At 40.8% G+C, this 15,192-nt stretch overlaps 1 protein-coding gene across 1 annotated transcript in view; it reads left to right on the top strand.

Annotated features, from left to right (window-relative positions):
- TMC2 (transmembrane channel like 2) overlaps positions 1–15,192 on the top strand; it is a 159,550-nt gene that overhangs the window by 107,642 nt on the left and 36,716 nt on the right. Inside the window, exon 13 of the mRNA XM_077493813.1 lies at positions 10,179–10,246. Within this exon, the coding sequence (XP_077349939.1) occupies positions 10,179–10,246 (68 nt within the window). The remainder of the gene's footprint in view (positions 1–10,178; positions 10,247–15,192) is intronic.

The following is a 15,192-nucleotide window of genomic DNA, read 5'->3' as shown; positions in this document are numbered from 1 at the left end:
CATCCTCCTGCAGCATGTACCTGACACTGTGGTCGAATAGTTCGGGGGACTCCACTGTGAATGATGGTGGGGCTAGGGAAGGAGTGACTGTTGACATGGAGCTGATGGAATAGGCCACTTTGGCAGCTGCATTGGCAGGCAAACTAGTCTGAGCCTGGGTGACAGAGGATGAGGAGGATGCGGACGGCTTTGTTATCCATTCCACCAACTCTTCTGCATGTTGTGACTCAATAACACTGCCAGCTGCAGAAAAAAGGACAAGCGTGCCCCACGGCTACGTGCTGAGGATGCATTGTGTCTATGCCAAGCACTGTTGACTGTAGACACATAGACTGCTTGCCCTCTTTTAGTGGCCTGTGAGCGTCTGCCTCTCCTTGGTGGCCTTCTGGACATACTGTAAATTTTGTTTAGCAAAACTACACTACACTGTATTGTGTACTGTGTACACAACCAGAAAAGTAGTAGCAACTGCACTAGGGGTACACGGTTTTGTGTACACCAATAGAAGCATAATAACAACTATGGGTGCACAATCTTGTGTACTGTGTACATCGCCAGAAAAGTAGTAGCAACTGCACTATGGGTGCACGGTATTGTGTACACCACCAGAAGTCTAATAGCAACTATGGGTGCACTCTATGGATTGTGTACTGTGTACATCACCAGAAAAGTAGTAGCAACTGCACTATGGGTGCACGGTACTGTGTACACCAACAGACGTGTAATAACAACTATGGGTGCACTGCATGTATTGTGTTCACCCCCAGAAAAGTAGTAGCAACTGCTCTAAGGGTGTATGGTACTGTGTACGCCACCAGAAGTCTAATAGCAACTATGGGTGCACTGTATGTATTGTGTACTGTGTACACCACCAGAAAAGTAGTAGCAACTGCACACTATGGGTGCATGGTACTGGGTACACCAACAGAAGTGTAATAACAACTATGGGTCTACTGTATTGTGCACACCACCAGAAAAGGAGTAGCAACTGCACTATGGGTGCACGGTACTGTGTATACCGCCTGAAGTGTGTATATATATATATATATATATATATATATATATATATATATATATATATATAGAGAGAGAGAGAGAGAGAGAGAGAGACTGACTGTGTGTGTGTGTGTGTGTGTGTGTGTGTGTATACATATATATATATATATATATATATATATATATATACATATACATATATATATATATATATATATATATATATATATAAAATACACTCAAAAATGTGGGATCAGTCAGCGCAAAATTATTAAAAAAATAATTTAACTAAGCAGCTGAAACACTGAAGGTAGATATAATAAAAACCTTAAACAGACATAAAATACATAATAGTGCAGTGCTAATATAAAGCCCTAAAAGTCTCTCATAAGACATAAGATAAAACATTTGAAGCAATAGTCGGTGGTGATGTTTTCCTCTGTGGTAAGAAATTGCATGCAGATATCCTTATGGTGCACACTACATCAGTGCTCCCACCACCAGCCATTCAAACTGCTCACCTCAAAATACAGACCCCTGAATTAACAGATATGCGTATTTCACCATTAACCATGGTCACAGATCAAAGGCACAAAAGATGGGTTAGTAGATCCACAACAGACCCCCACAAACACCGAAAAAGTGTTGTGGGAATGAGGCCCTTGTCCCCATCAACATGGGGACAAGGTGCTTTTGGGACCCCAAAGCGTCCTCCCCATGTTGAGGGCACGTGGCCTGGAATGGTTTTTTCTTGCAGCCTGCCAGGTTGTGTGTTCAGATAAGGGTCTGGTATGGATTTTGGGGGGACTCCTATGCCATTTTAATTATTTTGGAGCAGGGTTCCCCTTAATATTCATACCAGACCTGAAGGGCCTGGTATGGATTTTGGGGGGACTCCCATGCATTTTTTTAAAAATTTTGGTTTGGGGGTTTCCCTTAATATTCATACCAGACCCAAAGGGCCTGGTAATGGACTGGGGGGGGGGGGGACCCATGCCATTTTTTCAATGAGTTTTATCTATATTGCCGAGCCCCGACAATTCATTACAGCCGCAATCAGTTTTAAATGACTTTTTTTTTCCTTTAGAAATGTAATTTTGTTATGGTATTATTCTAAACACGGGGAAACTGCGCCACTTTACAGGCATACTATAGAAATCCCCCCAGGCATGATATTTAAAGGAATATTTCATTTTATTGTTTTACTTTAAGCATTATTAAAATCACTGCTCCCGAAGAAAAAACTTTTTTTTGCCTTGATACATGTCCTTTGGGGCAGGACCTGGGTCCCCATACACTTTTTATGGCAATAACTTGGATATAAGCCTTTTAAATTAGCACTTTTTGGTTTTTGGTCCCATAGACTTTAATAGTGTTCCGTGGATTTTCGAATTTGCCGCGAACACCACATAATTTTTGCTGTTCGGCGAATAGACGAACACCTAACGTTTGAGTTGAATTTACGTTCGACTCTAACATCTGGCTCATCCCTAATGAACTTGTGTCTTTTTTCAACCTCACCTACTATGTAACTGTGTAACTATGTAAATTACTAACAAAATAAGTCATGATGCATTATCAGCATTGTTGTAAAATTACTAATAAGCTTTAGTACAAGCAACTGTCTTCAGAATTTACTAAATTAGCAGAATGGATTTCACCTGCGTGCAAGCCTCAAATTATCTTGAAATAGATACATTTGTTTTCCTTGGATTCTCAAAATATGTTAGAAAGCATAGCTGAACAAACAACATTTTGATGACCAAAAAGCTATCGAAATAAGTCCAAGATAAAATTCTGGAGAAGTGGTGAGGCTAGAGAAAAAAAGATAACACGCTTTGAATCACCTCTAATGCTACCCATGCAGGGGCCGCTGGTAATAGCTGGTTTGTCCCTAACAGTACAGGGGTTGCCCACCACTGAAAAAACTTTCCAGCTCCAATAAATCAGTCTCGAGCAGGGGTCTCCAACTATGGCCCTCCAGTTGTTTGGGAACTACAATTTCCATCATGCCTAGTCATGTCTGAAAATACCAGAATTTTACAATGCCTCATGGGACGTGTAGTTCTGTAACAGCTGGATGGTCGTAGTTTGGAGATCTCTCATCTAGAGGATGTACATTTTGTAATTTATTGTTAGAAAACTTTAACAGGAGAAGGATTAGGGTTTTGGGATACCAAGATGATTAGCAAGCAGCAGTTAGAGGATGATTTCTAAACTGAATAAAAAGCAGTATATTCCCTTACAGATGGGGGCCATGGGTCAAGTCTTTTAGGCATCTGGTTACCTTGTGCTGATGCACAACTGCTGGTGCATCAGTACAGTGTATTGTTCCCAGAACACTACACAGTCATAGAGGTCAGTTAGGGTCTTTACTTACAATCTGAGAGCAGCAGCCCTCAGATTCTGAAAACCAGGGTCTCCAGGGTCTCAGACTATTTACCATCATTCCTGCCCCCTTCTGGACACACCTCTCTAGAGATTAGCTGGCACCTAATATATATTCTGGCTGGTTATTTGAATATTATGTCCCAATCTCTGGAAGCTTCTTCCAGAGGCTGGGGGAAGCAATCAAAAGTCCCAGCCTGTGAAACTCTGAACAGACTGGGCTAAACAATCACTGCTCCCTTGATTACAGAAGGAGCCAACAACTAAATGTACCTAGCATCCTAATTTAGTTGGGTGCTACACACCTATAAATCTATTAGTAGAGAAATAAAAGAATATGTCACACCTAAGAAGACCAACCGTCAAAATTCAGTGGCCTGGTATGGAGGGCATTAAGTAGAGAAACAACAAAGATGTGAGTGGTAACTCTAAAGGTGCTGATGCACAGCTGAGATAGGAGAAGAAGCCATCTATAAGACAACTACAGTATGCCTCATAATACCTTCTATAGATGTGTAGGTGCAATTACAATATATTGTTGCTCTGTTTGATCTCTTTATAAAGATGAATAATAATAAGATGGGATAATATAACCTGTATACTTCTCAGTTAGTGATTCATAAGCAAATTAAGGCAGAGATGTATTTTATTAGTCACTGATTAAATATGCTAATATATATAGATGATAGGTCTGCCTAAACTTGACCTGATGATCCAGATGTTTATCAGATTGACCCAAAATTACCAGCCCTTAAGTAGAACCAAAGGCAGAAATACTCACCTATTCTCCAGTGGTCAAAAACCAGTGAGGTCCCTCGCTGGCACCCACTTGTTCCCCTGCTTCTTTGGATGGCCATTCTGATTGGCTGGTGTGGGAAGACATCACTCTGGTGCAAGCACGGGAGCCATTCATCCCGTCACACTGGAAGTGTAAACAGAGCTGTACATGCACAGAGGATTGTGAAAAGAAAGGTAAGTGCATTTTATTGCAAAGGAGACATGTCAATAATAACTATATAAGTGTATTTACATATATGGCATATACACACATGAAAGTCTATAGTACAACTTAATAGAAGAACAAAAGAGTTACAATTTAAATGTCAAGGGCAGTCTTTCTTGTGGTAAGTATGCTTTATCTACATTTTTTGGAGCCGACCTGCTTAAAGGAAAAGTCCAGCCTGAGCTTTTTAGGCTGGGTTTCTCCTAAGGGTCACAGGAATGCAATTCGTTTTGCACTCCTGTGACCCGTTTTCAGTGGAGAGCAGTCTGAAGTCTGCGCTCTGCTGACGTCCCCAGGATCAGTCCAGGCAGAGCGTCATCCCGACTTAGGAAGTCTGAATCTGCCAGCTGCCTGGACTGATGGCAGTCTCAGCCTCTCAGCGAGATGGCCGCTCCCCACCCCTCCACAGCTCAGCGCTCCAATAAGCGTGGAGGAGCAAAGCAGGAGAGATGCTGACTGACAGTCAGCATCTCTCCGCTTGGGTAGGTGGGAGAACCGAGCCATCGGCAATGTTTGGTGGCTCGGTTCTCAGTGCAGAGACAACGGGGGACAGCTGCAGAATCAGTCTGATGCTGCATCCACCTAGGTAAGTATGAATATGCAAAAATAAAAATAAAACATACTTCTCTTTTAACAAATTGCATCTAAGTCTTGTACAGGCGTAAAAAACTAGACCAGATATGCTCATCTTTTTCTAAACTAGAACCCAGTCTTTATACCTATGACTGGATCTTCCTTTAATTCACATTAGAGGCTACAGTCTGGTGATTGGCAAGACAAGGGAGGTTATTTACTAAAGGCAAATTCTCTTTGCACTTGAAAGTGCACTGAAAGTGTACTTGGAAGTAAAGTCACTGTAGATCCGAGGGGGATATGCAAGGAAAATAAAAAACAGCATTTTAGCTTGCACACGATTGGATGATAAAAATCAGCAGAGCTTCCACTAATTTCAGATCTACCTCTCAGATTTAGAGCAAATGCACTTCCAAGTGCACTTTCATTTCACTTTCAAGTGCACTTGGAGTGCAAAGTGGATTTGCCTTTCGTAAATAACCCCCAAAATGTCTAAAAATTTGCAATTTAGCAAGGGATTAAACTCTTTTAAACCTGTATGCAAAGATGTATGGAGCATTCTAATGAATACACCTGTCGTCTTAAATTAAAGGTTTCATGCTGCCCATGCGGGTGTTTATTAGCTCTCTTGTCCCATATAGGCAGCACTTGCATACCATGAATGCTGACTGATGTTATTTGTACTTTGACCTTGAGTTCAGCAGTGAATTGATTCAAATAGAACCTAACAGCTAGGAACTTTTTGAACTAACTTTTTTGCTTTATAGGATGCATTTTGCAATGCTGTCAAGCTAGTTTCAGTGTCAGTTTATATAAATTCTCATTTTGTTTGTTTCACTCTCATGACAGCAACTATATAAGATCTTAGTCCAGGAAACTAACCAAGTTACTTTATGTAAAAGTTGTTGTTTTGGTTTTTCAAAAGTTTAATGGTCACTACATATGCCTAGCCACACACATCACAATCGTATTGTACAATTTCCTATGTAGTGTGAGGGATCCCTATCCCATCAATTTTATTTATATCCAATTAGACAGGTTGTCACTCTACATAGTTGACGGTAGATCAAGATTAAGCATTTCAGGGGGCAAATATTTTATCTTCCAGAAAGCTACACACCTGTGTGGCCATTGTCAGACTTCAACATGCAATATAGCTCATACATAATAAGATAGTCAAGATATGTGCAAATTTGAAAGACATTCACATATCAATTGCTTTTGGGTCCTCCTAAATGCTTGATGAAAACATGCTGCCACCTCATAGATTAAAGTAAAATTCACATTAAAAAATATGTTCTACAGCACTTAATTATACATGCATCTGCACATACAACTTTGTCTTAGTTCCCCCCAAAAGGCCCACCAATGCTATTTTGTTTTGTCAATTAAAGTGATACTAAAGTCTGTTTTTTTTTTTTCTTTAAAAAGAACAAACATGTTATACTTACCTGCATTGTGTAGTGGTTTGGCCCAAAGCAGCCTGGATCCTCCTCTTCTCGGGTCCCTCTTCAGTGCTCCTGGCCCCTCTCTCCTGTTGAGTGCCCCCATAGCAAGCAGTTTGCTATGGGGGCATCCGAGACACAGCTTCCTGTGTCCATTCAGACACAGAGCCATGGTTCAGCCCCGCCACCTCTCCCTCCTGATTGGCTAACTGACTTTGATTGACAGCAGCAGGAGCCAATGGTGCTGTTGCTGTGTCTCAGCCAATCAGGAGGGAAAGTCCTGGAGGGTCGAGTCACTCGTTTACATCGCTGGATAGAGACGGGGCTCCTCTGCCTTTACAACCACTTTAGATCCCCTTAATGCAACTCCATGTGTGGTGTGGAAATTATAATACACTGCTTCTGAATTCAGAGCAGCATTTCATTCTCATGTAGAGTGCACCTGCTTGAACCCCTGTGCAGTAAAAAAAGTTAGGGTGGCTATTAGCATTGACAATGCTGATTCATAGGTTTATGGCTTACAAACTCAAAACCAGTGCTATTAAGACTGTTCAAATGTCAATTCAAAGTCTCTATAAAAAGAAAAAAAGCCCCAATATGCAAGCAGAAGATAATGCTTTTCCTAGAATACTCACCAGATGCAAAAACCCTTGTTGTATTTTGATCTAATAAAGCTTGCAGTAACAGACTTGAAAATGCATCTTGTCTTTGTTTTCCTTGTTTTTTCTCTTTCTTATGTGCTCCCCTCATCCATGTGACATAAAAAATAGTGTAGTGTGTTTAAAATGACAATATCCTTACTTAAATTAAAATTGCGCATACAATCATGTGAATAAAATGTGCCACCAACTCAGTGCTCTTCCATGCACCCCTCCAACCACATTTTCCATCTACTCTTACCCAATAAATGTAATCTTGCACATATTATATAATTTTCTTCACAAAACCTGTTCAATGACACCTTCATTTGTCAATCATTCACTCAAAAAGCAAAATAACTATAATAGTGTAGTACCTTTTAAAATCAGATTAAGCCATGTATACTGTGGTCACATTAGATTCAATAATGTGCACCAATGTAATACTCCAATATTACCATCCACCCCTGTGACCTTCGTGAAGACTGTCCACCACATGCGTGTAACAGTGCAGTGCAAAATATAGTCTCCCAAGCATATAGTTCCTATCCACTCTCCTTTCTGCTCCCCATCCAATGCTCCCCACCGATCAGTAAGTGATAACAATGTAAAATAATTTAAGTAAAAAGTTTATAGTTCACATCACGGGCACTCAAATAGAACTAAATGCAGCCTGCTGCTTACTACATATTAATAACCTTTCTTACAGAAAATAAAAAAATTCTCTAAAAAGACACTTACTTAATGCTACCAAAGCATTAATTCCAGTTAATTGAAAATCTAAAAAAACAAAAGTTAAATCAATATTATATATACACAACTATAAACTATATATGTCTGTATGTATATATATATATATATATATATATATATATATATATATATATATATATATATATATATATATATATATATATATATATATATATATATATATATATATATATATATATATATATTTGCCATTAAATACCTGATATGCATTTCCCATTAACTAAGATTAAAAATTATTTTTTCTTTTTGTGTTGGTCCTCACGATCATCAAAAATAATTTTACCTCATTACCTATTACCTTACATGAATAATATCTGTGTATTTACAGTTTCATTGCTTCTGTATAAAAATAACTTCATAATATACATTGCCATATTACATATACCTGTTAACAGTTATAAATTTATGTTGTAAAATGTTATCTCCTGTTAATTGTTTGCTTTTTAAGTCTCTGTAATAGCCATTTTACTTTGTATTCCATTACCTTTTTTTTTCTTTATATTCACAATAAAAATTTTCACAATTTTATTGTGAAAAAAAAAGAAATTAAGAAGGGCCATAGTATAGCAAATAAAACCATAAAAGCTTTTATTTCCCTCTATGCTCTTACATTGGCATATGTAAAACCTCATTCAAGGTGGCCGCTGCACCACTGCTGATTCCGGTCCGGTATCACTTTCTGACATCTGCTTTGAAAAAAACAAAACAGGCCATAGAGGGAAATAAGTGCTTTTAAGTTTTATTTACTACACTATGGTCCTTCCTAAATTCTTTTACATGGTTATCTCTTACTAATTGGCAGAGAACATTGGATGGGGAGCGGAAAACGGAGAGTAGATTAGAACTATATTACACATGTTGCCTTTCTTCTCAGTGGGCTGAGGAGTCTGGTATGGTAAGGATTACATTGGGGCACATTATTGATTCTAATGTGAGCACAGTATATATGGTTTAAATTTGATTTAAAGAGGTATGACACTGATTAATTTCATTTGTTTTTTGGGTGAATTATTGACAAACGATGTAATTGAACAGGATTTGTGATGAAATGTATATGAGCTGTGCAAGATTATATTTATTGGGAAAGAGTACAATTTTAATTGAAGTATGAAATTTTTTATTTTGCACATACTACACTAGATAGATAGATAGATAGATAGATAGATAGATAGATAGATAGATAGATAGATAGATAGATAGATAGATAGATAGAATATATATAATTGATTTTTTATTTTTATTTATGTCACATGGATGCATTTTCTAGTCTCGTATTGCAAGCTTTATTGGATCCAGATATGATCAAATCCGATAGCACAAGCTTTATTAGACCCAGATACAACAAGTGTCTTTACATCTGGTAGGAGTCCCAGGAAAAAGCATTATCTTTAGTTAACATATTGGAACTATTATCTTTTGATAGAGACTTTAAATTAATTAGCATAGTGTTGCCAGCTGCTGGATAGTACTTATTTTCTTTCTTTGCTCCTCCTGTGGGCTGATACTCTATTAGAGGTCTATAGCTTGTTAGTCAGCACCCGGCCACACCTAGTCCCGCTCACTTCTATCTTAATTAACAGCACTGCCTCTGTTGCTTAAAACCTCTCACTGTGAGCTGCAGTGTCTGGAGGAAAGTGGTGACATGAAATGCAGACTATGGGTGGGGCTGTGTCCTGGGATCCTTGACCATAACGTTGGTTACTATGGATTTGGGACATTGCTTTAGGCTGTCATACGGGAACCTTTAGTTTAACTTTATGAATGCTTACTAAGTGAACCCACATCGACTTATATATTTTTTTAAATCCAGATTTAAAATGTCATCAATGAGGGGTGAGGGCATCCATTTTGTAACCAAACCAATGCGTTAGTGAACTCAACATTAGGCAGAATTAAAAATTAATTTCTATAAATTTTTCAGTTTTTGATACTGAGGAATCATAACCTCTGCTAGTTGTTATTACCATCTCTGTTCCTATTGGGAAAATAACCCTAATTTCATATTTGATAGGTTTTAAACAAATCATGAATTTAGGGAAGCTCTTCCTACTTCTACTTCCTTTGATCAGCATAACAGTGTGGAAATTGTTCTAAAGGAGGCACAAGCGGCAAAAAAATGTTCTATTAAGGTGAGGCCTTTTTAGAAGTTCTAACCTTTCCCTGCTCTAGCCAAATTTTGGCTAGATTTGGGCTCTAAAGAATAAGTCTTAATCCTATGATGAAAGTGAATTGATAAACTACCTGCTTTTATTTAACATAGTGTAGATTTTTTTTTTTAATTTGTGTTTGAAAAATGAGGTTTTAATTATTATATATGCCTTTATTGGAAAGCAATAACACATTTACTTTTATCCCCCTTAGCCTTCCTATGCAGAGTTTGATATTAGTGGTAATGTGCTAGGACTGGTCTTCAATCAAGGAATGATCTGGTAACATCATGTTGAATGTCTAGTAACTGTGTGATATCTTTTTTGTCATGTATTAAGTGCCTTTTACTTTCTTACCTGCTTCTAACCTACATTTGCTGGACACTGTTAAAATGCAAAAATAGTTGTATTATATAAAGCATGTGCAAGGTGACTAATAGCACACTAAGGGTTTTATTTGAAAAAAAGAAAGAGTTACAATTACCAAAAATCTATTTCATTTAGTTTTACTTTGTTTTAGGTGTCAACCTTGGGTGGCAACAGTAGAAGAAGGGAACATGCTGCCCTTTTATAAAGGGAGAGGCTTGATGAATTTGGGAACAGGGTGCTACACTAATTATCTTCATGTTTGTATCCAAGTAGTTTTAGGTTTTATGATAACAATGATTAGTTAGCACTGCTTCATGTTTTGGGACAATGATACAGTTTTCTACTCTGCTTAATGCAAAGCTGGTTTAGAAAAATGTACTATGAAAAATATAATGGTATGCAGCGCTATAAATGTATTATTACAAATTAAAATGTCCATAGTGTTTGAAATAAAGTCCAGTTCAGGAGAAAACACTGGAATCACCCACAGTGTAGACAGAAATACAAATTAGGTGAATACGGACTTTTCCTCCACTGAACATCAACACACCAGGCCTTTATTACTGTTACTAGCGCAGTGATTAATCATTGTGCATTTATTAGAAAAATTTACTAGTACACCACTGCACATGGGCAAGTCTGTCCGGGTTCAATTTGCTAAATATTTAGTGAATGTGGTTTGATATTCGGCTCACCTGAACTTTGTGGTAAATCTTATTGAAATCAATGGGGCCAAATTCTGTTGTTACATTCTGGCTATTTCTGGGGCTAAAAGGCAAACCATTGTTAAAAATAAAGAGGCATGGGGAGCTGGGCACTGCCATGATAGACATTTAGCAAATTAAAACTGCATAAAGCTGGGTGAGGGTCCAGCAATTCTGAACTTCATTCTTATATGCCACCAGCAGCATATTTCTGGTAACTCCAAGTCTCAAATCTTTCTAAGATAGTAATAAATAACATTTGTCTGTGAATTTTAGTCCACCAACAGTGACTACGGACCCAGGTTATTTGCCTAAATAACTTTTAGCTAACCATTGTCATTGTGATACATTGTAATAGGCAACCCAAAATTGTACAGTTTTTATCTGAACAAGAATACAGGGCAAATATCTTATGGGGACATTTGTGCTGGTGAAAACTGCCCAAAGGTGAATTTGAAGTTTTCAATGAACTGCAGGAGTCTGACATTGCACACATGAACTGCTGATCATGGGTGCAATCCTTTTCAGGCACCTGTGAAAAAAAAAAAAACTGAATAAGAAAAAGTAGGAAGCTCAATGAGCATGGACTGGGCTGTCATAATGGATGCAGTGGCCGACTGGGCCGCATTGCCAGGTGTAGTGACTGTCTGAATCGCATCACCAGACATAGCGATGGTCTGAATCGCATCACCAGGTGTAGTGAGTGCCTGAATTGCATTGCTAGGTGTAGCAACTGCCTAAATCGCATCTCTAGGTGTAGCGACTTTGGAACTTGCGGACAAGTTAGCCTGGTTGTGCGTCCATGGGAGTTTAGTAACAGGCAAAGGTAGGGGTAATCCAGGGGGCTTGACTTCTGAGAAAGTTTCCAAACAGGGCTCAAGGCTGTGAGACAATGGATATGTTTGGCTTCTAGGAGGAGAGGATTCAGGCTTTGGCAATTGGCTGGAGAGGTGACCTGTAGAGAATTCAATAGACTTGTCAGCTTCTTTTGCTATAACAGAGTCATATAAACACACATGGTTATGGAAACTGGAGTCACATTTGGAAACATTGTCATGATCAGGATCCAAAGAGGACTGTAATAAAAGCACATGACTGGTACTGGCCACACAAGAGTTATAAATGGGCAACTGGTCAGCAGTTTTAATGCAGTTCTGGATACAGGTCTGGGACCAGGACCCAATCTCCTCTGTAGCCCCATCTATGTGCGGGTTGTGAAGTTTAAGCCGGGGATACCCTAAGATAAGGGGATAAGCAGGAGATGAGATCAAGTAGAAACAAATTGTCTTCCTATGGAATTTCCCAATGGTCAGATTAATAGGTACCTTGCACAAGGTGACCAGGCCCATGGACAAGGGAGAGTTATCAACAGCTAAGACTGAGAAGGGTCTGTGCACCTTAGTCACCAGAATTTGTAGAAGGTGTGCTAGGTTACTATCAATGAAATTGCTAGCAGCACCAGAATCTATGAGGCGGTGAGAAAACTTGGCAGAGCTAAGTTGTGCTAAGTTGTAAGATAAATAGTTTATCTCTGAGGGAAACTGATATATTATAGTCCAAGGATATGCAATTAGTGGACCTCCAGCTTTTGCAGAACTACAAGTCCCATGAGGCATAGCAAGACTCTGACAGCAACACCAATGACACCCAGAGGCAGAAGCATGATGGGACTTGTAGTTTTGCAACAACTGGAGGTCCGCTAATTGCATATGCCTGATATAGTCTATAGAAGTGGACCCCACCTGCACTAGACTCTTGACGTTTCTCGGCTTATTAGGACAGCTAGCAACAAAGTGGCAATGGTTGTCACAGTATAAGCAGGGTCCCTGAGATCTCATTTTAGCCTTTTCCCTAGGGGATAAATGGGTAGCACCAATTTGCATAGGCTCATCCTCCTGGAGAGGTTGAGAGGGCTCAGGAAATTAAGAAAAGGTGGGCAGTATAGTGGGGAACAAAGAAACAAACCTCTCTGTACACCTTTCCAGTAAACGCCTGTCTATACGGATGGCTACTTGCATGGCTTCATTCCAGGACTTTGGTTCAGGGTAGTGTACTAAGGAGTCTTTGATGGAGTCTGATAAGCCTAATCTGAACTGGTTTCTTAGAGCTGGGTCATTCCACCCTAAGTCAGGTGCCCAGCAGCAGAAATCGGAACAGTATTGTTCAGCGTTTATCCTGACGTAATGACCTAAGGTTAGCTTTAGCTGAATGGACACGGTCAGGATCATCATACAGTAAACCTAAGGCCTTGAAAAAAGCTTCAACTGATCCTCTGGCTGGGTCTTCTGCGAGGAGACTAAGCGCCCAAGACTGGGGATCCCAATGCAACCATGTAATATTCATATTGATCCACTGTGCTTCAGAACCAGAGGAGTGTGGCTTAAGCTTAAAGTATAGCATATAACTATATTTAAAGTTGGAAAACACATGGGGGTCACCAGAAAATTGATCAAGCGGATTAACTTTGGGCTCTGGCTCCTGTGTTGCTGCTGAAGGTGCGCTTACACGCACAGTTCCTGGACTTGGCGTGTCAGCTTGCAAATTTTCTCAGCAAATAAGCAAGCCTGTGTAGAGTCCATCTTGATAGAATTTTTTTTGTTAGAGGCTTGTGATAATGTCACATCTATCCCAGGTGATCAGACCCTAGAGCTACAGTAGGTGCCACTGATATTGTGTTTCCAGCGCGATCCTGTCGGGCTGGTTCCTGGTGACAGGCTTCCTTAACCAGCGCGATCCTGTCGTGCTGGTTCTCGCACTGGCTGCAGTAGGAAAATGTAATTTTCCTATAGTAGAGAGCGAGAGAGATCAGCAACAATGTTGCCTCACTAATGAGACCTGCATGCCTTCAGGGGCATAGCAGGCCCTTAGGTCTGGTAGGGATTTTAAGGCAAAGCCCCTACGCCGCAAAAAAACGGCGTGCGGGTCCCCCCAAAATCCATACCGAGCATGCAGACTGGCCGGTCAGGAAAGGGTGGGGACGTGTGAGCGCCCCCCCTCCTGAGCCATACCAGGCCACGTGTGCCCTCAACATGGGTGGTGGGTGCTTTGGGGGAAGGGGGAACCCTGCAGCCCCCCACCCCAAAGCACCTTGTCCCCATGTTGCTGAGGACAAGGGCCTCTTCCCAACAACCCTGACCGTTGGTTGTCGGAGTCTGTGGGTGGGGCGCTTATAAGAATCCGGGAGCCCCTTTAATAAGGGGGCCCTCAGATACCATGTACCCCTACCCATTCACCTGTGAAAAAAGTGTAAATAAAAAACACAACACAAGTTTTTTAAATACTTTATTAGACAGCTCTGGGGGTCTTCTTCCGTCTTGGGGGGTCTTCTCGCTGGACTCCTCCGCTATCTTCTGCTAGCTCTTTTACTAGCGGAGGAGCCCGGCTTTCTTCTTCTGACTTCGGGGGTCTTGTCTCACTCTTCGGGGGTCTTGTCCCCCTCTTCGGTTCTTCTGGCCGGGCCTCCGCTTTCTTCTTCCAGCTCTTTTACTAGCGGTGGCCCGGTCTTCTGTTGCCGCCGCCTTCTCATCTTCTTGTCTTCTCTTCTTCTTCCTTGAGATGTTGACTCAACGCTCTCTCTGGCCGCAATGCCAGGGACGCGTTGTGTGGCGACTTATATAGGGACAGGGGGTGGGGTCACCGGGTGATGTCACATGGTGACCCCGCCCCATTTTGGTGTCATGCTGGGACATCATAAGGGAGCGGGGGTCACCATGTGACATCACCCGGTGACTCCGCTCCTTATACCTATATAAGTCACCACACAACGCGTCCCTGGCATTGCGGCCGGAGAGAGTGCTGTGTCAACATCGATAGGAAGAAGAAGAGAGGAAGGAGAAGAAGGAGAAGATGAGAAGGCAGCGGCGACAGCGACAGAAGACCGGGCCACCGCTAATAAAAGAGCTGGAAGAAGAAAGCGGAGAAGAACCAAAGAGGGGGACAAGACCCCCGAAGTAGGAAGAAGAGAAGAAGGCGGCGACAGAAGACCGGACCACCGCTAGTAAAAGAGCTGTAAGAAGATAGCGGAGGCCCGGCAAGAAGAACCGAAGAGGGGGACAAGACCCCCGAAGAGCGGGACAAGACCCCCGAAGTCGAAAGAAGACCCCTGGACGGTGGCGGCAACGTTTAAGAAGAAAGCCGGGCTCCTACACTAGTAAA

The sequence above is a fragment of the Lithobates pipiens genome, unplaced genomic scaffold (assembly GCF_037356315.1).
Source record: "Lithobates pipiens isolate NorthernLeopardFrog02 unplaced genomic scaffold, aLitPip1_a1.2 Scaffold_19, whole genome shotgun sequence".
NCBI lineage: Eukaryota > Metazoa > Chordata > Amphibia > Anura > Ranidae > Lithobates > Lithobates pipiens.
Note: the sequence above shows the minus strand (reverse complement) of the source record. Positions and strands in the feature narration are given on the sequence as shown.